Genomic DNA, 24,238 nt, shown 5'->3' with positions numbered 1-24,238 from the left:
ATGAGCCTTGGCAATGCATGCAAAATCTGTCTCCCGAGGTGAGCAAGAGATGAGCAAAAGGTGAAATGCCAGGCAGAGAGGATCGTGAATGCTAAAGCATACAGCTCTTCCAAACTCTTTCCTATACCACACAACTAGGACTTTTTTCCCTTCTCTGAATCACCAAAGTCCTCCCATCATTGGTTATCTGCATTCCCCAGCCCTACCAGACTGTGAGTGTTTACATAGGCTCCTAGCCTGCTGCTTAATTGACACACATTTATGTAATGCTCCATGGGGGTGGCATAAAGACTTTGGAACTTGGACTTATAGTTCAGCATTTTCCACAAACGTTGTATGCGGCAGGCCGCTTATCTACCTGGCTTCCAGTCTGCCAATCTTTAAACTGTGGAGCAGTAAGGCCGACCTCAGAGCCTCTTGGAGAGAAATGGGTCCCCTCCATACCTCCATGTACCAGTGCCATAAGTCAGAATCCTGACCTTGCCTTCCACTCACCCTTCTTCTTCACACCTCTCATTCTGTCGTTGGTGACCACCCTCTCACAAGCTGGCTGCCTCCTGTCCCTTCATCTCCAGCCCCTGTGCTAAAACCTTAGTTTAGGCTGTACTTGGAAAGCTTCCTCTGAGTCCTCTTCTATGAAGTCCTCTCTGGTTTCCCCTCTTTCTGCTCCAAGGTGGCCACACTCACCTTTGTCATTTTTTTTGTGTTGCTTTGTCCCGGCTAAGAAACTATTGCATTTTTGTTTTCTGGCTTGGAAAACTCAAAGGATGGCAGCTTTGTTTGGATTGCTGTTTGGATTGGATGCTGCCTTAAGCTGAGTAGGGTGGATGATTTTTCTGGATGGAAATTGCTACCTGTGATTCCACTGCCTAGCAACAGCAGGACACATGGTGGGCCTGCAGTAAATGAAGATCACTGACAATGAATGTTAGAACATGCCAAGTATCAAATGATGTAGGTGGACAGGGTCCTAAGAGTTGTAGTGAGGTTCATGCCCAAGCAGGGTGGCTGGGTAAGGGAGGAATCCGAGTTTCCCCCTCTCAGGATGCTACAAGAGGGGCTGATTTTCCTTTCCCATTGTCCCTCCCAGTCGTGCCATCCAGCCCCACCATGGCCTCCTCCACAAGCCTCCCCTCCAACTGCAGCAGCTCTTCGGGCATCTTCTCCTTCTCACCAGCCAACATGGTCTCAGCCGTGAAACAGAAGAGTGCTTTTGCACCGGTCGTTAGACCCCAGACCTCCCCGCCTCCCACCTGCACCAGCACCAATGGGAACAGCCTGCAAGGTAAGCCCTGGGTCCACAGCCATGAGAACTCATGCAGCTTTGCCCTTACAGGCCTGATGCAGGTGCATCACTATGGCTGAGGGATCAGACTTGGGCCTACTCACCACTTCTCTCACTTCCCTGTTTCCCCTGTTCCTTCATATTCTCTCCCCTTGGTCCTGGCCACAGCCCTACTCATGCCCCCTCTGCTGAAGTTGCCAAAAAAAAAAAAAAAAAATCCTCTTTCTAACTCCAGCAATTCTGCTCCGGCCCAGGATTTGCTTGAGAATACTGTTTCTGCCTATTGATGCTGTTATTTCTCTTTTCTCCTCTTACTCCTTATTGTCGCCATTATCAGATCAGTCTTTTATGGACTCTAGCAAGTTATCCACTGCAGGGTCTCTCCTGGGACTGGCCTCATGAAGTAGATCACTCAACCTTCCCTTCCTGTTGCCTATGTCAGAGTGTGGGAGGATGGTGTGTGGGTGACAGCCCTGTCAGAACCCAAGGTTAAGGCATTGTACACTAAAGGCCAAACACTACTTTTTAGAACCAGAAACCCTAAAATGCTGCTGGAGCATTTTATATGATTCATATTAAAATTCTTCAACCTCTTTCCCAACATAGAATATGAAAATTAACAGATTCATCAAGCTTTGAGGAAAAAAAAAATAAAACTCCACCCTTTAAAAATGAGTTCACTGTTGTTTTCAGTCTTCTTCCATGTTTGGCACCATGTGTAGCATTGGCTCACACTACCACATGCACCCCAAAGTCAGATCATGTGGGAAATACTCACAGCCCCTACCTTATAGATGAGAAAACTAAAGGCTGGAGAAGTTATAAAATTGCTCAACTCCCAAAAACTGGTGTGTGGCAGAAGCTGGCTTCAAAATCAGACTAAAAAATTCATCTCCTCTTTCCTTCTTCCAAGTACTTTATTACTCACAGGGGGTAAAAGAGACATAGCCCAGATTCCTAAGGCAGCTTGCAAGGGAACAGTCCTTGCAATAATCAGCTACCATTTATTGAGCACTGAACAGTGTGTCGGGTGCTGTGTTAAGCATGGAGCAGGCTTTATCTATTTAATCCTCACAACTTCTTGATGAAGTATGAAGACCACAGACATGATGAAACTCAAGCTTAGGGAGGGTAAATAACTGCCAGGGATGGAGCCAGCCAACAGTGGAGATGAAGGTCAACCCCAGTGGTGGGGCTGTGCCTTTAAACTCTGCCCTGTATAGCTCCCCACAGTGCCTCTCTTCAGTGGCCAGCCTGTCATTCACAGAGGTCAGCCATGAAGGCCAGGGAGGAGTCATGAGAGCAGCCACACATCTGGGATTTCCCAGCTCTATTTCTTATGGGCAAGTGTGTGCATAATTCTGTTTACACACTCTGTGCTGGATGCTTTACATAGATGTAAGTCTACATCTATTCCCCCCAGGACCCTGTAAGGGCAGTACTTCTCTCGTTGTTGAGAAGGGGAAATCGAGGCTCAGTTTGCTCAAGGGTACACAGCAAATGGTGGAGCCAAAATTGAACCTAAACTATGTGAGTACAGAGCCTGAGCACCTAGTCACTGTACCTCTCTGCTAACCTGCTGGTAAATGTGCCTATCATAGCCAAGACTGTGCTCATCATAGCACACCAGTGCCCTGACTCTAATACACACTGGCCAGCCCATCCTAGAGGAAAGAAGAACACCACCACCTGGGGAGCTATGTCTCGGTGGTGTTGTCATATTGGGAATTATTCTGCCCCACAAACAGAGCCACCTATTCGTGCCACTCTGATTCCTCTCCATCTTTACATAAAGCCTGTCAACCCACTACACCTCCTGCTGGCACACGAGGGACAGAATGCTTAAGCAACCACAACTCATGATAGGTTTAAGTAATGATAATCCAATGGAGAGCAGGAATGTGCCATTTTGAGCTGCCAGTTTCAACCCTGGTTAAACACAGATATGGCGTCAGGAACAAGGTAAAATGGGGTTTAGGATTAACAGCCAAGGGTTTGTACTCAAGAAGAGAATCAGGTTTGGAGAAGTGTCACTCGTCACAGTGGTTTCAATGGGAAGCCCTTCAGCGAGGCCTGATGTCTTTGTTCAGGCCATGTAGGCCAAGCAAGGAGCAGGAAGGGACTGAAAATAGGGACTGGACCCAGAATGTAAGACCTCCTGGATTTTGGGAAGATCCAGTATTGTAAGGGTGTGTGTGTTTTGTAGTGATGAAGTGGTTTTAAGAAAAGGACACACCCAAGACTGCTGCTTTTGATCCTCAGGTCTTTTCCAAGCCAATTCCAGCCCAGTTAATGGATTCCAAAAGTATAGAAGTTGTCCCTTCTCTTCGGGTTAGCAGGCCAGTTTCCACTCCTTTGTCACAACTTCTAACACAGGTGCAGGACTAGGAGGGCTTGGGTCTGACCAAGAGATCCCTTTGCACTGAATTTGCTGCTGTGGGTGACCCTGTCCTTCCCTTCCAAATGGGCATGAGCTGAGAAGTTCTTTCTGGACTGTCCTCTCCCCAACACTTCGATGATCAAGAATGATCCAAAGGGAAAGAAGGAATTTTTGTTTGTCTGATACCATCACGGACCAAACATCCCAAGTGAGGGAAAATGGCAGTGTTGGCAGGATAAGTAAAAAAGTCAAAGTCAACTAAGACATCTTCAATCAAACTATTCCTTAAAATCCACTTACCTGCCCCCAGCTCTGCACTCGGGGCCACACTAAGACTTGCATCCTCACCTTCCATATTTAATCTCCAGCAGGGTAAGGGAGACCCAGCCTTAGGTAAGCAACCCCATTTTTGCAAGGGGCTCTTGCATGGCCTTGGAGTCTCCCCTGCAAAATATGACATTCTGACAGCTTCTAGAATTATGCCATCTCTAGCATCACTTCACTTCTACGACTAAAAATGGACCCATGTAAGGTTGTGGAATTAGGTAAGACTCTTTGATGTGTCTTTTTCCTCCTCCTCCTCTTCATTGCTACAGTAGCACCTACTTACTGTGAGCCACTGAGTTCAAAACTGTGATCATTAAGACAGGGCAAGTGACAAGGGATGAGTTGGTTAAGCAAATTGACCATGTAAACAAGATTAGAAGGGCACATTTAGACTGTTTAAGTATTTTAAAAGCCTATTTACCTCCAAGTACCACTCTGTTAATTGTACATCATACTGTTTTTTTATAACGTGTACTCCTTTGCCTGTAGCCCTTTTTAGCCTCCTCCACTACGGAGTGCTTGGCCACCCCCAGCAAACAGGTCCTGCAGCCATGCATGGTGGTAGCAACATGGGAGGGCTTGTTCCCAGCCTGGTTTCTGCACTGTTCCATGTCTTCCTCCTAACTGATGTGGCTGTTTATTGTCCCCTTTATAGATTTGGAAGTTGAGTCAGTGAACTGAGATGGCTTGTCCAGAGTTACTCAACTAGCACACAGGGAATCCTAGAGTTCAAACCTGACTCATCTTCTCTACTCTCTTCAGCTCCTATGCGTCTTGCCAAATTGTATTTAAGCCTCAGGGTTAGGTCCACGTGGACTACAAAATCCCAACCTTGAAAGCTTTTCCTGTATTCAGGGGAAGACACACCACCAGTCAATAAGGTAGATGTGTCTGGGAGAGGCTGGGTACCAACCCTAGATTACAGAAAAAGGAAGAATAAGGAAGTCAGAAAGCTTCATGCAGAACACTATCTCAGATGAAGAGCAAGTAGGATACCTGCTTAAGGAGATGGGGGAAAGGTGCATTTTGTGTGTGTGTTTGTGGTGCTGGGGATTGATCCCAGGGCCTCCCACATACTAAGCAAGTGTTCTACCACTGAGCTATATCTGCAACCTGGAAAGGGTCATTTGCTTAGGACAACTTGAGCCAAGGACCAGAGGCAGGAAAGTCCTAGATGATGTGTGGTACCTAGTAAGTAGCTCAGCAACTTGGAGCACAGTTGCCAAGAAGCAAGGAGTTGCAAGAAGCAAGTCTGAAAAACCAGGTCTTTAATCTGAAGTTCAAAGCTCCATCCTGTTTTGTGTATTTTGTAATTCACAAGTTCTACTGTGTTTCCCACTGACTTTGACTCTCAGGTAGATAAATCTTTGAAAATGTGCCACTGGTCTGAGAAATTTTTTTAGGACAAAGCAACTCTTGTCTCAGCATTTCTGGAACCTCACAAGATGTTCTGTTAAAGAAGTAAAACGGCTGTGGTCAAATTTAGACAATGGTGCTTACTGAGTCACCATCTTGGAGAGCCACAATGCACGTGATAAGTTTAATAGAGGTGTTGAGATATCTTGCAGTGAAATGAAAATGACTATCATCCCCTAGTATCCACAGGGAATTAGTTCCAGGACCCTGCAGTACCAAAGCCCACAGATCCTCAAGTTCCTTGTAGAAAATGGTGTAGAATTTGCATATCACCTTCACATATCTTCTTATATACTTTCAATTATCTGTAGGTTACTTACAATACCAAATATAATGTAAGTGCTTTGTAAATAGGTGTCATACTGCATTGCTTGAGGAATAATGGACAAGAAAAAAGTCTTTATGTGTTTGGCACAGAAACATTTTTAGTTTAAAAAAATTATTTTTAGTTGATCCATAAACATTATACATATTTATGAGGTATAGTGTGACATTTCAATGTGTAATGATCAGACAAGGGTATTTGGGATATCTGTCACCTCAGATAATTACCATTTCTTTGTTAGAACATTCAGTACTCTCTCTACTAACTACTTTGAAGTTTTCAGTTGAGTATCTGCTACTGAGCCATAGAACTTTAGAAGTTTACTCCTCTCCAACAGCACCCAGTGCCTATTAACCATGCTTCTGCCTCTCCCACACTCTTCCCAGCTCCGGTAGGCATCATTGTATTCTCTTCTATGTGATCACTTCTTTTTGCTTCTATGTAGAAGTGAGGGCATGTGGCACTTTCTTCACATGTTTGAGTTCACATAATGTCCTCCGGATATTTTTCATCAGTGGTTGGTTGAATCCGCGGATACTGAATCCATGGATATAGGACGCTAATTGTGTTCTGTTTAAAGTTTGCTGAACTCACTTGTCTACAGAGTTCTTTTTCCACATGCTAAGGACAATTAACAGCATGTGAGAAGCTTTGGAAAATACAGCTGTATGTGCAGTTGAAGATAAAGAAGCAGCAAAGGCTCGTTCCATTCTTATCTAGAAAAAGCCATCTATAAGTCCTGATCCCATACTCCCCAAGTAGGTCAAAAACTTGAGTCACCAACTTTGCTCAGCCTTTACCTATGGAAACATTCTCTCTCTTCTCCTACAACTTATGTCCCTTAGAACATGGGTTCCATGCAAGTCAGTCTTTAGAGGACTTTGTTAATCATAAAAAAGGAAGCCCTAAGAAAGTTGTCACATGTCACTGGAACCTCCTTCTACTGTTATGATTTTTATCCTGTCCTGGATCACTTGTGTAATGAAAAAATTAAAAACAAAGAGGCCAAGGTGATTTAGCAGAAATCGTACCAGTCTGCTGATCTTTTTTTTTTCTTTGCTACCTTGTTGAAGCTCGTGCTGGCTGACTTGCTCCTCTTGATTCTAGATACTATGAAATTTAGTACCAAATTGTTGGAATTGTCTTCTGCTCCATGGACGTGCTCAGTTTGTACAAAATCTCCCCTCATCTCCAGTAACCTCATAATCCTTGCATATGTGGTGGTTTGGGGAAGACCATATTCCACCTTCTCTTGCCACTTCTCCCTCCACTTCTCCCCATCTCTGCCACTTCCCATTTTTGTCTTTGTTCTTACCGAAATGTGAAAACGATATTGAAAACTTCATTGCCTTTCGAACCAATGGTTTGGGGCTTCCATCAGGGAACATGGTCACCCAGCTGCTGGGGGCAATGGCAGAGCCACTGTGGTCTTATGATGTCTTTGGCACTCAGTGCTAGGCATATAGTGTCCTCCTGGGATCTTTCCTGGACCCCACTTGGGCAAGTCAGCATGCCAGCAGCATTTCTGGAACATTCCAAGCTTCAGACACCCATCCCTCTCACCCACATAATTAATTTTCAGATTGCAGCATAGATTCAAGAAAAACAACTTGAACAGCATGTAGTCATGCTGTGGGTTTTCTTTAGAAGAAGCCCTCTCTTAGGTACCCAAGCTCAAAGGCTACATGAACTTGTCCTAGAATTTACTAATCAGGAAGGTTTCTGCCTTTGGAGTTTAAGAAGTCATGAATGAGATTTAGGTGATCCTCCGATGATATATAAAAATTCTGGGTGGAGGTACATGTGGGTCTTGGGCAAAAGGTCACACAGCTTCCATTAGACTCTCAGACAGGTCTGTGGGCAGACCTAGGAAAGATGAGAGAGCATGGGCCAAGCCCACCCTCTAAGGCTCCTCAGCTGTGTTTGTTTTCAATATCAATTATTTGCCATGTATGAACTGGGCTATTTCATGATTTTTAAAAATCTACATCTCTAGCTTCTCTTCAAAGAATTCATAGCCCTGGTGGCTGTGATTAGGCTTTCCTGCAGAGCATTGGAGACAGCTGAGAGGCTGCCTCTCTGAGGAAGGAGTGCCCTTAGTCCCATCACCACCCAAGGGACTCTGCTCACTCACGTGTCAGCCCAGCCAGGTGCCAGTAATGGATCACAGCTCATGCCTGTAATTGTAGCCGCTCAGGAGGCAGAGATCAGGAGAATCATGGTTCGAAGCCAGCCCTGGCAAATAAGTTTGTAAGACCCTATATCTCGAAAATACCTGACAAAAAGACTGGTGGAGTGGCTCAAGGTATAGGCCCTAAGTTCAAGCCCCAGTACTACAAAAAAAACAGCATCCAGTCTGAGCTCCTAGGGGTCTGGAGATTGTAACCCCTGTGGAAGATTAAGGAGTGCTGTTAGCTGCAGACTGGCATACCAGTGAGCCCTGCAGTGGACTAAGTGGCTCTAAGTGCTCTACTGTAATTAACCTAACAAATTATTTAGGTACCAAAACACTGCTTAGATTTTTAAGAAAATTCTGGCCATCCAAATGGGATGTGTTCAGGACCCATCTGATGAGTGTTGGCTGACCCATGGACCAAAGGAGCAAGAAGTAGCAGCGGTTCCCTTCTTTGCATTGAATCATAATGGTACTATTTCACAAGCTGTCCTAGCCACAGGAGGAAAACAGATGATTTTTGTAGAAGGTGAAGGAAACTAGCTTCTTTGGCCACAAACTTTGTCCTCTTGTCTGAAAGAAGGGTGCTAGATCCATTTAGAACCTGGATGAAAAGACCTCGAGGATGGCAAAGCCACCCTGAGCTGTCACACAGCTGGACCCCAACCCCGCCGTGCACCTTTGGTGCTGAAGCCTCTTGGATTCTCGAGTATACTCTGGGATTTAAACCCTGAGCTCTGGGTTCGGTCAAATCTAGGGCTCACTAGGATCTTAGGGGAACTGCATTTCCAACAGATCCCAAATCTTGGGGGGTTTAAGTTAGCGTGCATTTGGCAAAAGACAACTTCCTGTTTCTAAGAAAAAAAGGCTTAGGAGGGCTTAGGAAAGGACTCCAGGAGCTTTTGGACTGCAAAGCAGCTCTTGCAAAACAACATTTGGATGATTTACGTGTAAATGAATCAGAAACATGTGGATTGAATTTCCTTGTGAATACAGATGGGTTTAAAAATTAACGGAAACAGTGTTTGGCAAAATACTTTTTGGGTTTTCTTTTAATTGAATCTAAAATGTCAGGGGTGGGGGTGGGGAAGCAGGAGGTATGTGTAAGACTCTGAGCCCTACTTGGCCTCCCTGAGTCTACTGCAAGATTTGTTGTAGTGGGGTTCCCTTTTTTTTTTAAGGAACATTCCACCAGACATGATGGTTAATAAATGAAGAGGTCTACTTTCTAGACACAGTCACCACTGACAAGAACATTAATTTAAATTTAGACTTGCCAATGAAAAGAAAGAGACTGTCTCTTTGTGCCATCATTGGGAGGCAACTGGCTATGTCTTGTTTCTAACATAGGCATCACTCTTATCTTGACTTATTTTGAAGTTGCCATACTGTCTTAATTTTCTTGTGGCGATCCCCTTATTCCTCACATGCACCCTGTGAAGTGTGCCATGTGGGATGGTACCTGTTTGGTATAAGAGGAAAATACATCCCAAAGAAGTTTAACTGACACAAGGTCAGCCAGCTAGTTGAGCAGCAAGTGTTAAGTTAAAACACATAGTAGCTGACCTGTCTTAAGTCTTTCCTAAGAGTGGAACCCATACTTGACAGATTAATTTTATTTGAATCTCTGATACCAAGTGCTATGATTAGTGGTAGGTTCTAGCTAAGGAGGCTGAAGTTCAAGGAGACAAAATAAGTATGTGAGGAGAAAGGTCTTAGAAGCAGGAAAGCCAGAGGTAGAACCCTGGTCTCATTCCTTGTGGCCTTCAAATCCTTTGAAAGAACTTAGTTACCTCAGACACTCTTCCCACCTTTCCAAGATTACAATTTTTATGGTCAGATCATTCCAGAAATCTTGAGCAAAGTAGTGGTTGAGAAGACATTTGCAGTTTCATGTCAATTTGTTCTCTCCTTCCATTCTACTCTTTCTCCCAACTTTAGATTCCCACTGGACAATGCCTGTGGTGCCTGGTGTGCCATTGTCCAGCCCAGAGCTGAAGTGATGGCTCTAGATGGCTGCCCTGTAGCTCAGTTTTCATGGTGACACAGGCACAGGCAGGGAGAGCTGGTTTTTTTGTTTGGTTTGGTTTTTGCAGAAGTTACTGGCAGTTGTGATGGGCCAGTTATTTATTTTATATTTTGAATGTGAAGGGGAGGCCAAGCAGAGTGACAAATCGAAAATTCTCACTATTTTGCAAGGTTTGAGGCTTCGACTTTCCCAACGGTATTCCAACTATGCAGTTCTACAGTTACATTTTAAAATTGAAGTCAGATTTGGAGGAATGTTTAGAATATTCTGTTCTGTTCAAGACACATACACACACTGATATCATTTTTAATAAAGGACATGTATATTTTATGAAAAAAAAATCATTCCCAAGAAGATAAGAGCACATCTGTGGTTAATATTCAATCAACATAGTCATGTGTAGGTGTCTTTTTAAAAAACTATTCCTCCCATTTCCCCCGCCCCTCCATAGGATGTTTGGATGCCAGACCTGTTGACTTTTGTCTTCTCTTTCCGTAGCGATATCTGGTATGATTGTTCCTCCCATGTGAAAGAATTGCCTTGAAGAATTTTATTAATGAAGAAGTTGGATTCTACGGTGAGAGAAATCTGATACAAGTCCCAGAGTGGAACTTTTAACTCAGGCCTTTTTAAGAGGAATCACAATAACTGCAGATTTTTAAACAAACAAACAAAAAAAATCACCGACCTTGCAAATACTGAAAATGGAAGGCGTCTGCGAGTGCAGGGTGTTGGTTAGAGTTGAATCCCCCCCAAATATTTGGGGGATATATTTATTCTGTATTGATAAAAGCAACTCCACTTTTTCTTTCTCTCTCTCTCTTTTTTTTAAAGCTTAAGTCTGCAATCATCTGTCTTTTATAAACCATAAAATTATACACAAGGGACACTATAAATAAGACTCCATGTTTTAATTTATGATGTTTTTAAAGCTGTGTAAAGGGAGAATGAAGTGGTGATATTTACAAAAAAGTTTAAAAAAAAAGAAAAAAGAAAAATAAAAAAAGCTTGTATGGGACAGAATAGGAATGCCAGTTAGATTTTTTTTTCTTTTTTTTAGAAAACTAAGGGTTGGCTTTTGCGCCTTAAAGCATATCAAATGGTAGTTAGTTCAGACCGTACGTTTTCAATATCTAAACGGACATGCCACTTCTTAGCAGTGCAAGCTTACTTCTCTCTTTTCTATTGCTGTCTTAAGTAACTGTGCAAATTAATGCAGCCTGGAAAGTTAAAAAGTGATGGAAGTGATTACATTTTGCCCTTCTGCTCAAAAAAAGTAAAAAAAATCCAGTGCCTCTAGACAGATTGTTAGAAACCACATATTTAAGCCCAACATCATTCTCTCTTTTACTCATGTCAGCTTCTGAAGCCAATGCCCTCTTGAGAGCGTGGTGGCTCACACACCGAGAATGTCCTTGGAGACTTCCTAGAACAGGGTCCAGGCACAGACTTCCCACCTATGCCCTCCAGAGATCAAGCCAAAACCTCACAATTTGCCATTCAGAAAATGAAAGTGTATTCATCCTAGAATCCTAAATGCTGACTTTACACCAATAGTCCAAAAATAAATAAATAATAAAAACACAAGTGAGTAGGGGGTCTTTGGCACTCCTATCTGTGGAGCCTCACCATTTGTAACATTACAGGTTAAGTCAACAGGTGAAGTGCTTTGGGGAAAAGGATAAGAAGGTGGAGATGTCTAACAGTTTTCTATTCTGTGGGGCTTTTTGCTCTTATATGGGAGGTGTTCTTAAAAATAAGAATTAATAGCTAAGCTATTAGTGCAAGGCTCTGAGGATGTGTTTGCCTGATTTTTTTCTTTGCTGTTGTGTTTTTGTATGTAGTTATAAATACTGTAGATTTTTTTGTGATTTTTTTTTGCCAAAGTTGTTCTATTTATACATTTTAATGTCTTAACGATGTTTTTTCAATCTCACAAAAAGATTTTACTGCGTATTTTGCAAAGGAAAAAAATAGCTCACTACCTTTTGCTGCACATACTTGCAAAGTTAATTAAAAGGCTTTTGTTTTCAAGGGGATTTTGTAAAATATCCGTATAAATAATGTATTTATCCTTGGAATTTGTACATTGCTTTTTCCCCCCTTCCCTCTCTCCTTTCCACCCTCCAGTTTTGTTTTTTTTTTTATTGTGTATGTTTGCTATGTGGAAAGTGCATATTTGTTTGGTCACCTATGGTTGTTGTAGCTGTTTCAATGTGATTTTTGAACATTTCATTTATAGTTATTTTTAGTATTGTTTTAAACCATGCTTCAATTTTTTTTATTTCCACCCAAAAGCCATTGTCTATTTTTGTATTATTTGTAAGTTAAGAAGTTTTTTCCAATATATGGCAAAAAATAGTAGCATATTATTCTTGTAGTATTTAGTTCTGTAGACTTAAAAAAAATGTATCCATTGCTTTGGAAACTTACAAAAAAAAAAAAACCCAATGCTGTTTTACTCTTAATATGCATGGAAACTCTCCCCTTGGAGTTTGCATTTTGTGCATTAAATTTCGGGGGAGAAACTTCATAGAAATCACTGAACATACTTTCTTTCTGAAGTCTGCTTGTATATTTCTTCTGTCTTTCACGTAAATATAAACCAGCAGATTGGATGCCTTAACAATGCAAATCATACTCATTTCACTTGTACATTGTAACTGTGCACCAGAACTGTCAGTCATCACTAACATTCTAAGAAAAAAGAAAAAAAGGAGAAAAAAAAAAACAAAGAAATTGAAAAGCACAAAAGAACCGTTTTGTTACCTTAAGACAATGTAACTTTTTCTAGTAAGAGCAAGAACTCATTTACGACAGTGCTGCAACCGTGCATGCTCCCAATATGGATTTTGCAATGGTTTCACTAGACTGTCAGAGTGCGATTTTTATGGGTTGGGGCGGGCAAGGGAGGGAAGGGAGGGAGGAAAGCTGATTTTTCATGGTAAGAAATAATAATAATGATGACTAATAATAATAAAAAAAAACTGGAAAATATTAAGCAAGGTTTAGCATTGCTTCTCGGTACTCAGAGAGATTTGTCTGAATTCGCCTGGTAAGTGCTGGCCTGAATATGTATACAGTTTAAAGCCATATTTTGTCTGGTGAGCCCCTTAACTGTTTGCAAAGAAACCAGAGGTCAGCTGGTGAGGTGTCCGGCTGTGACCCTGACAAAAGACGCCACCAATCTGTTAGCCATGTGTCGTGGTTAGAACTTCTCTTGAAAGCCCAAAGAGCCTTTAAAATGTGTATAATTTGTGTTTTGTTGCTTGTACTTGTATTGATTAGAAAGACATTCTGACTTCTACCCAAAACTTTCCTAAATTCCTTTAAAATACGTCCCCCTAAATACAGAATATGGCTTTAAGAAGAAAATGAAATAGAGAATTAAATTAAGAGTTCAGTGGGGGAGGAATTCAGCCTCTGGATGACTGGATGGCATTCTATGCCCTGACCTCAGCGTGTTAAGGATGCAGCGTGGTGAAGTCGTCTTTACATGTATTAAACGTTCACCTTCTTATCAAAAATTTTTGGAATAGACACACACTGTACAGTTCAATTGTTAGACAACCTAACTACTGTAGAGATTGTTATAATTTTTTTTTTTTGCAAAAATTCAAGCTGTAAAAACTTTTCAACTTTCACAATATTTAATTAAAGTTACTTCCTGTCTGTGATGGCAGCTCCTGCTTGTGTATTTATTTCTCTAATTCCGATGAACCAAAGTCCCATGTAATGCAAAAGGTCTGTGTTTGCCATTACTCAGACCGGTGTTAACACCCAAAGGAAAGGAAGTGGGATAGGCCTGGGACACCCACTTTCTTTCTTTGTGGGTCCCTGGGGATTTGCTAATCTGGAATGCAAATTGATTACACACAGCGTATTGCTGCCCTCTGCTGGCAGCAGCTGGGCATGCATGTGCCCACACTGGTCCACAGAGGAGCCAAGAACCCTGACAATTTTATCAAACTGTGAGATCCCCGGCAGTGAATGAATTGTGAATCCAAGAACTGGTCATTCTAGAATGCTATCCTGTGTTCTACAAGTCTCAACCAAGCACTTAACAGTCAACTGCTAATTAATCCCAGAGAACTTTCTGGTCAATTATGCATTCTTGATGAGGCATGTGTGAACTCAGGACCTTCTATGATCTACAGTTTTTTTTTTTAAAAACTTCATGTGGAAAACATACTTTTCCTGTTGGACAAAAAAGACATTTATCTGGAGTCAAACATTCCACAGACGCCGGATGAGTGCACACTCATGTCAAGTTGTTTTCAGTTAAACTCTACCATAATCATACGTCTTTCCAATTGCACATTATATGCTTTTCCCACTTGTAAATTATTGGACATGATAAGGTTAATGATGCTTGTAAAATGTCTTGAAAACTCAGCAAATAGCCATAGACCAACAGAAACTGATGGCCAGAGCTAATGGGATGTCACACGATCATTAACGACAGGCATGGCTGATGCGCTTTTGCTCCAGGATGCAGCCCAGTTGGAGATAATGAAAGCGTGTAATGTATAAGTTAATAATATATAAGTTAACGAGTAAAGAAGCTGCCATTTTTTTTCTTCCAAAGGGAAATCATACTGATTATTTTGGCTATCAATAGACATTTTTGGAACTCTGCATTAGATGCAGAAAATAAAAATTGAACAAAAGGTCCCTGTCCTCAGGATGTTTACAGTCTTAGACAAGACAAACCTATATCCAAATTCTACTAGTGGATAATGGTTTCACAGGACAGGTACACTACAGTGCTCCATAGAATGGAAACACAACCACTTATGACATGCAGGCTTCCACATTTCTGAATGCCACCTTTTGACAGTGTCATTTGTTCATTTGTTTTTTTCATTAATTCATCCATTCATCCACTCATTCATCCATTCACTCATTCATACAAATGTCAAGTGTTTGCTATGCCTCTGGTACCAGGTAAGGCATGGTAGATGTACATAAGGACAGTGACATTGTTTCCATCCTCCTGGAGTACTTGAGTAAGGCAAACTGGCATTAAGTAACCACACCCATACATCTAACCAACTGATATGGTAAGGAAGAAAAGTCCAGAATGCTCTGAAAGTTTATTACAGTGGGATCTGGCTTCATCTGACAGACAGGGAAAGGCTTCCAGAGAAAGGCAATTGAGCTGAGATGGGAAGAAGTAGTAGAACACCTTAGGCAGAGAGAATGAGGGCAAATGCAATGACTTTGAGCTTCGGGGTGATTTGTTGCATTGATGAACAGCAAGACTGTGAGGAGAGGATGCAAGTACATATGACTAAACCGTGAAGCTTGAGAAGTTTGGTTCAGAGGATATGCTGAGCACCGACCCTGGGGCTGGTATTGTGTGAGATGCTAGCATATACTCAGTAAGTCAGCTGAATGTCCTGCCTGTAGCCTAAGGCAACCTCAGAACTCACAGCCCCATTTTTGCCCATAAGGTCTGTTCTGGTTACAAAAAATGAGGGCCATCCTGGGGGTAAAAGAGACAGGTGGGGCTGGGCCACCAGCAAGCATATGCTGTATCTACAGGGACCACCTGGGTTGCTCCAGACACTAACTCACACATGGGTGTAAGCCTAATGCTACCCATTATCTTTCATTTTTCAGGAATTTCAGATATGTTACTAGAATTTTTTTAGTTGTGGGGGGTTCCTTTTTTAAATGTTTGCATCTAATCTAAAAATAGTGCTTTAAAAAAAAACAGTATTAGGCAGTTAGTCTGTGATCCTCTAAGGTATCAATTTAGACTTCTGACCCAAAGACAAATTACTACACAGCCATCTTGGTATGTTCTGCTCCCCCAGATCGAGGAATACTGAAAGCAGAAGGACGTCAAATGCTGCTCTGGAGGGTGAATAGGAGTTCTGTAAGGGAAAGGGTAATAGAAGACCATGGTCAAGACCCCAGCAGCTGATACAGAAAAAATGATTAAATCTAACAGCATTTGGGAAAACGGAATCAAGTACTCATTTTCTAAAATCCCCTATTCTCTGCAGGAACCATATTCAGTGTACAATGTAGAGATCAGCTGAAAAAACAAAACTCCATTTTACTTGCAGAAACTCCTGGTGAATGAGTTCAGTGTTAAGTAGCATTTCAGAGACATGAACTCTTCTAACACACAGCTCCAAGACTCCCATTCTCAATACTGAAATTATCATCTCTTTTCTTTTCAGCATCATTGACTGCTTATTCCTTAATATTACATTCTGAGTACAAATCTGATCCCATGGGAAAGAAAGAAAGCACACCTATTTGCCTTCACTTTGCTTTCTCTGTGCTCACAGTCCTTCTGCTCCCTCTATGGCGAGCCTCTATGGCTGTCTGCTGTCTTAGTCATTATATTTTTTCATTAATCTCATGATAGCCAATGATGAATAGCAGGGAGTCCTCCATGTTATAAAGGAGAGGTCTAAATTTATATTTTAGAGGAGTCATCTTGGTAGCCGCAAGGATGAATTGAGAGGGTGGGGGAAATTGAGGACCGTTTGGAGACTATTGCAGTGGTCCATGAAGAGCTTGGAGTAGGAGTACAAAAGGAGGAAAGTAGACAAGACTAAGGCGAGGTAGCAGCTACAACTATGACTGATGCAGTACGGAGATTGAGGGAGAAGAAAAAGTCAAGACAACATCCAGTTTTGTTTTGTAGTGCTGGGGATCGAATCCAAGACCCCACACATGCTTGGCAATTGCTCTACCACTGAGCTATACACCCCCAGCCTTGCACTCTGTGTTATGGCAAAAGCAACTGCTATATTTAAGAAAGGGCTGATTTCTCTTGGCCATTTCCTGTCCGTGGAGACGGTGGTGTCCCCTTCCTCCTGTTGCCTTTGCTTTCTTTCCCTCTTCCAAATATGATCCTCTTCTTCAGAGGTTTCTATATTTACCTTAGGAATGAAATTCAGTTTCCGGAACTGGAGATATTTAGTTACTTTTTTTTTTTTTAACTGAAACATCAAGAAGTTGTATCTTTTCTCTCTGGGGAATTATGCTACAGTGGGACTGATTTTTATCTACTTAGCATACATTTTCCCCACTGATTGTAGAATTTTCACGTTCTATATTAAGAGCAAAAGTTCTAAGCCCTGGAATTAACCACAGACTTGATGATTGGCCTTCTGCAGGAAATACCTGGTACCGGAAATTATCCTGCAATGAAAATTTAGTGCTCAAGAAAGATGTCAATGAAATATCAATAAAAAGGAAGGAGACTTAATGTTAGTTGATTCATTCAATAAGATAGATACAGATAGATTGCTCCAGGACAACAGAGGAATGAAGGAGAACCAGGCAATTAATGGCTTTCTCTAAAGCATTTATTTATTCAAGATGTTCCTAGAGATTTCCTTTGTGTCTGTCACTGGACTAAAGTCTAGCATGTGATTGTCTTAAATTGACCTGTTTCCTTCTTTCATGGCTATCTAAGGAGGATAGAAATGTGAATCTCAAATAATCATACAAGCATAATTACACCTGTGACACATGCTGCTGTCACTCTAACAGAACCGAGGGCACAAGTGGCTCTAAGTCTGTAGAGAGTTAAGCTAGCTCAACAGTCAAAATTAATGAAAGTGCAATCAGATCCCCAACTTTTATCCTTCAAAGGCCATTAAAAAGAATCAAAAGTCCCCAGAATCACCTATTAAAATGACCTTTCTTCTATTGTTTTCTCTTACTCCTTGCCTTACACAGACACCTCTCAATCCATCTGGGAAAATCCCTCCCTCTATTCTGAGTTTATGTGACTTTTCTTTCTACCTTCTTCCATCTCTCTCACTGCTTCCAGAGAGAAAATCTTTCCCTTTTAGCAGAGCAAGAAAAAAGGGAGATACTGTGCCAATCAAATGTAGTTCCCTTTGGCAGGCTGTGGGAGAGAAGAGCCCGTATATATATTCCCTTTTTAATAATGTTTGGCCTGTTCTATTTTTGCAGGAGAAGAAAAGGGAGCTATCAGCACTTAAAGCAGGATGAACTGAGCTGGTCATGTGTGAGGGAAAACCCAAAACAGGCCAGGCAAAGTTAGCAAAGTAAAGTTGGCAACCGAGCGGTCCTAGAAGACACTGTGACCATTTAGGCACTCTCTACTTGTAGATGAGTGGATATCCTACTAACTATGGAAGCATGCTCATTAAAGTCTTACAGTGGCCATGGGATATGGGTACAATTATCCTAGATGAAAAGGAGTTTTTCACCAACCCCAAACAAGAACAATGGATCCCTGTTGGAACTTGAAGGCTATTTATTACATATGAACACACTACTTGTATGTCTATAAAATGCATTAGCCCGAGAATCAGCACATACTAAAAGCCACTTCAAAAGGAAATACTCAAATTCTTTAACTCTCAATCCCTCATCTATTTTGTAAAAAGTAACACTGAGAATGTTTAGCTTAAAAGGGATGTAGAATGAGATTAATGTCACAAAGTTATTTATTGACCAGCGCATTTTAGCCATTTTGACAATATTGGAAACTATCACTCCATTTTGTGCATTCCATATATGCATCATAATATATTTAACTGATCTCAAAATGATAGACATTAGGTTGTCTCATTTCTTTTTTGGCAGTACTGGGGTTTGAACTTAGGGCCCTATGCTTTCTAGGCAGGTGCTCTACCACTTGAGCCTCATTCTTGGCTCTTCTTTGCTTTAGTTATTTTTCAGCTAGGTCTTGCACTTTTTGTCCAGGGCTGGCCTTAGACTCTGACACACCTCCATATGCTTCCATATAGACAGGATTACAGGTGTACGCCACCATGACTGGCCTGTTTCTCATTTCTTGATTAAAATATTGAATTCTTGCAAGTGCTTTCTGTTTCATAAAAGCACCCTTGGCCATTGTAGATGTAAAAAAGATATCTGAATTACTCAAATTTCTATAGGCAGGAAGCACAAGGACAAGGTTATTCAGTTGCCAAATAGGTCAAGCCCTTGGCTTGCCATTTCAGAAGTGAAATGGAAAATGTCCCCAGAAGGAAGAGCCAAGAGTTGTAGAAAACACTTGTCTAAGGATCCACTTTAAGGTAGCAGAATTTGAGTGGAATCTAGTTCCTCACTCTGGTCCTAAAGCAAATATGGCTTCCTTAAGTATTTTCTTGGTGGACAAGGCTATCTCTATGGAACAAAATAATAATTATTGGAGATGATGGAAATTGATGAAGTTAAAAGTAACCATCACCCAACCTGCCTCAACTATAAAGAATAAAACCCAAGAGATGCCAGGCTGTATTTTTCAGTAGCCTTTAATGCTCCACTATATGTTTTGTCCATTCCTTCCTTCTCTCAACAAGCTCCATGGTAGATGGTAGAGGAACCATTATGGGCAAAGCTGGAAGTGGCCATTGCCTTCCAGAAGGTTTCTATCTAGCAAGAGAGGTAGACATGAATCATATATGTATATGATGAAAAAAACTTTATTAACCTGTTCAGAGAGCTGTGTATGGGGACAGGAAACCAAGAAAGTTAGAGACCTGACCTTGTTTGATCTTCTTGGTTAAGAATGGCTTCCCCTGAGAAAATAGAGTTCAAGCTGAAACCAAAGGATAAATAAATGGGCAAGAGAGAACATTCCAAAGAGAATGAACACAACTGAACATAACATGCGAAGGACCTGAAAGAAAAAAAAAAAAAACAGTGTGGCTAAAACAAGGGAGAGAGAGGTAAAAGACACAAGATAGATGGCAAGACACAAACAGTGTAGAGCTCTGTGTAGACCTGAAAGGGGTTTTTAATTCAAGCAGTAAACATCCATTGAAAAGCAGAGTAAGAAATGTATTGACCAGCTTCCAAGAGCCCAGGCAGACATGGTTGACAGATACTGGGGAGCACTTGAAAGACAGTTTGCAAGCAGCTCTTCTCTACCAGTGAACGCCTCTGGACTGGCACTCCATGAAGGATGCTGTTTGTGTCATCGTGCCCAGGACGCCACTTGTCAATTTGTAAGTCAGTTCACCTTTACCTTTCCATGGAGCCCATTATGTTTTAAACAATACCCATCAGATCTGGTAAGGCTTGATATTTATTTTATTTCAACTATCATTCTTTTTTGTCAAGTGTAGTCTCAGGCACAGCAGGTGAACCTTAATGGCTTAAGGAATAAATAGAAAACTGACGGGCTCACACCTATTAGCTAATGCATCACTAAGCAAAGGGGACTATATTCCACCCCCGTGCACTTAGCTCAGGGTTACTAGGAATTTTAAAAACGACAAACCAACGCTCTATCTTCACTTCCCAGGCTCAGGGGAAGGGAGCTCAAACTCAAATATGGCTCCTTTGATAGGCAGGTGAATGAATGTGCCTATCATTATGTAATCACGCATCTTGGGATTTATTTATTACCTACTCCACAATGCATTCTAGAAATACGCTGGAAGCATTTGGCCTGCCAGGTTGGTACATTTGTTGACTCTAACATGGAAGACAGAGGTACCCTGATGGGAGACTCACTCAGCCATTCTGCTTTGCTCACTCCATATATGTCCCAGTAATTCACAAAAAACATATAAAGAAAAACAGGGTGTATGAAACACATCACCTTGAAGTAAATGTGCTTAACATTCTGTTATCTGGAATGTTCTGTACCTTTGTAAATTAGCCACCCCACATATTATGCAGAAACCTTCTTTCCACAGTCTTTAATCAGTTTGTTTTAGATATAGGTGTCTTGTTAGCATTGGAGCAATGCAACCCCTCCACCTCCCTCCCTTTTTTTTTATCCTCAACTTCATGATTTTATTGGGCTATTAAGAGGTTGATTTGTGGGCACTGGAACAGTAAGGAATTCATACCATCGATCACATTATTCAGAAAGTGTCCTAGAAAATGAAGAAACCAGCAAGTGGAACCCTAGAAACACACCTAGCACTGTAACAAGCCACTGTCGTCAACACTCTGCCACCAAACTCCAGTTTACCTACCAACCCAAGCAATGACTGTGACCCGCGTTGTCACCCTCTAACTCTTCAAGTTGGTCAAATAGGGAATGGGGAGGGAAGACTTGAATATTATTTGCTTCTAAAGAGAGGTTTCCATATGTTAAATCCCGAAATAGAGTTTTGAGTAAAGGAATCAAAAATTATAGTAAGAGAACCATGAAACCGTTTCCCATGAGGCGCACACTCAAAGAAAGAAGTAACTGATGGCCAATTTCTTGCTTTGACCCAAGGCCAACAAATCATAGAGCCTATGAGCTTAGAAATTCTTCTACTGGGCTCGCTCACAACACGAGAAGACAAACTTGGGGATAGAAAGTGGCACTTCTGCCAGCATGTGGGACACCACATGCTACTTGTTCACAGCTTCTCTTGTTGGGTCAGTGAAAATAATGATTTAAAAAGGGAAAATTTGAGGCTAAAGATGTGCAGAAAAAGGCCTTCTTCTTTGAGGCATTCTCATATAATATCAAAGAAACACTAAATTGTTTTGTTATTAGAAAGGTATATAATTTTTAATTTTGAAAGCCAATTAAATAATACACCCAGTAATATATGTACAGAATTCTGTAGAGGCATCAGAAGAAATTATCAGCTAATAGTCAAATCCAGGATCCTTCATCCTATGTATCTATCTACCTAGCTACCTTCTTACCTACATACCTAGCTACCTGTCTGTCTGTCTATCTACCTACCTACCTACTTGCCTACTTTCTATCTATCTATATCTATCTATCTATCTACCTACCTACTTGTCTGTCTATCTTTATCTATCTGTCCATATCTATCTATCTTTTATCTATGTAGCAATCTTTTACATATTATGTATTATCAGTCATTTAAAATCTATCATCTATTTATATATCTATAACATATATATACTAATATGCTATTCTGTGAGCAAATCTAATGAAAATATAATGGAGAAAAATTATAGAAAAACTAACTTAAAATCTTATTTACTGTCCCTCTTTTAATTGCTCTGCTCATCCAGAGAGATGTCTAGAACTCCTCTCTGACCCCCTTTTACTTTGGCTATAAACTCCTACCTCAGTCCACTTCATTTTCTGAGCAGTTGTTCTACAGATCTTTTTTCACAAGAAGAAACATGTTTTAGTGAAAATTCATGGAAATTCAAGATGAATAATAAAACAAGTAAAGGAAACATTAATATTTACTATGTGCTAGGCGTTTTGCACACATTAGTTCATCTACACCTTTTAACAACCCTAAAACAGTTCACACATGAAGATGGAGAGGCTCTGGGAAGCTCTTTAATTTGCATAAGGGTACTGAGCTGTTAGGTAAGTGAAGAAGTGGGTCTGAGTCCAGAACTTATGTTTTTAACCACAGTGCTAATTCGTAGACTATAACTGGCCATGTAAGTGATTAAAAAGACTTTTAAAAGGAACAGCTTAGTAAGAAAATACTAATCGCCAGCATTAGCTGTGTATACTGTTCTTATCAGCTTTGATAGAAAAGTTATTTAAACATTCTCTAAGCAAAATACAGGTTAAATAAGTCAGAATATTGCAACTAATACCAAAAAAGCATCATAATTAGTCTAATAATAGCAATCCATCCTTCTTTTTCTTCCAGATTTCCCCTTGGGCACATAATTTTCTTCAGTGATCCAAGTCACATTTCCTTTAAATGCTTAAATTCCAGTGAACAACAAATCGACACCTAAACAATGAAGGAGAAGAATGCAAAACAAGTCATGCTAAGTGGAGGTCACTAACAGGAGGGGGGTAAAAGAAGGAAGTTAAGAAGGAGAATATGATTGATGTACTTTCCATACAAGAACGAATATAGAATTTTTAAACCTGTTGAAATTACCATAAGAAGGGGACTAAGATAAAGAGGAGAAATATGGAGGGGATGAACCATTTTGGGCTAAAATTCATATATATATGTGGAAATGTCATAATGAAATTCCCTGTGTAGCTATCTTAAACAAATAAGAATGTCTTTTTTTTTTTTTTTAAACAAAGGACAGGAAGGTAAAACAGTCCTGTCTGGGGGGCTGGAACCAGTGGGAGGGAGGAGGATATAGTGAAAGGGTGTGGGAGGGTGAACGTGGTGGAATATTATATATATACACTCACATATGAAAATGGAAAAAGAAGACCTGTTGAATCTACTCTAAGAATAGGGGGAGGGAGGATAAAGGGGAATGTTGAGGGGCTGGATTTAACTACTACATATTCTAAGCAATTTTGCAAATGTGGCAATGTTCCCCCAGTACAATGATAAGATGATTATAAAAAGAAGAAGTAGACAAAAGGCTAAGCTAAGAAAAAGGGAGTTTCTGGCAGGCTTTTGCACTCCAACATCCTTTAGGGAAACAAAGGATTCTCGGCGTTGGCAAAATGTTGGGGAAAGGAATGGTGAGTGACAGGAGGCTGTCCTGGAAAGCTGAGGCTCCTCTGGCTTTGGGAAGGGAAAGGTGGAGATGAGGTGGTAAGGCAGAAATGCAGAGGGTCCCAGAGAAGGACTCTGTCCTCTGTCTCCTAAGATGAGATAGATACCCTAAAACCTCTGGAGAGAGACTGGCCAGTGGGAAGTGAGGGAACCACGTGTAGATATCCTCTCCAGGATTCCCACACCCCAGCAAAAAGTCTGCTCACAGAAGCAGACCAGAAAACTCCCAGGGCTGTAGCGATGAGACCAGCTCAGCAACAACCAGGATCAACTGCCACAGAGGACCACACACACCACATCGGGCTCCAGAAAGACACATGGAGGATCAGAGGACTGACCTCCTCAAGGTCTGGGACTCCTGCTGAGCATCCAGGACTAAAAGTCACCCTTGGGAAACGGGGTGTGGGAAAACTCCACACTGGCAGAGATTAGATTTTGGCCTCACCCAAGGAATCAACCTTCAAGCCAAAACTAAGCATTGAGAAGGAAGAAGTTTAGTCCTGGCACCTCTGTGACTGTGGACTTGAGGCTGCATCTGTGATGCTCATTTCTGTTGGCCTGCTTCCTCACTGCACTCAGGGCTCGGTTGCAAATTGTGACTAAGAAATACAGAATGACAAAAACAGTCTCAGCCTGCCTCCTTGGAGTTTTGCAAGGGAACAGTCTTCGTGTAAATAAACACAAGCATCAGACAGCAGCCCGACAGCAGGTGTGGACAGCTCTATCGGTGTGTGAATGCACAGCTTTGGCTTCCATGAGCACATCCTCTCCATCCAACTTAAACCGAGTTTCAAGTTGATTTTGGAGAAAATTTATACAGTTTACAAGTTTAAAGCCTCGCCTTCATCCCAAAGGACAGGCAGGCAAGAGGAAGAGAGTGGGGGAATTGCTAACATTACAGAGTGGAAAGAAAAGTAAGGTGTC

General features: G+C 41.3%; 1 protein-coding gene across 8 annotated transcripts in view; it reads left to right on the top strand.

Moving 5' to 3' along the window:
• The window catches only part of Ebf1 (EBF transcription factor 1), a 392,676-nt gene extending 379,953 nt beyond the window's left edge, over positions 1 to 12,723 (top strand). For 5 of the 8 annotated variants that reach the window (XM_074057661.1, XM_074057660.1, XM_074057659.1 and 2 more), the window contains exons 15-16: positions 1,091 to 1,285; positions 10,434 to 12,723. In XM_074057661.1, the coding sequence (XP_073913762.1) occupies positions 1,091 to 1,285; positions 10,434 to 10,465 (227 nt within the window). In that variant the 3' untranslated portion in view covers positions 10,466 to 12,723. Of the gene's footprint in view, positions 1 to 1,090; positions 1,286 to 1,622; positions 10,397 to 10,433 lie in introns of those variants that run through there. The other 3 variants (XM_074057665.1, XM_074057664.1, XM_074057663.1) reach the window with 1 other exon arrangement.
• The last annotated feature ends 11,515 nt before the right edge of the window (positions 12,724 to 24,238 follow it).

The sequence above is a fragment of the Castor canadensis genome, chromosome 16, assembly GCF_047511655.1.
Source record: "Castor canadensis chromosome 16, mCasCan1.hap1v2, whole genome shotgun sequence".
NCBI lineage: Eukaryota > Metazoa > Chordata > Mammalia > Rodentia > Castoridae > Castor > Castor canadensis.
The sequence above is the reverse complement of the archived record's forward strand: the minus strand, read 5'-3'. Positions and strand labels throughout refer to the sequence as shown.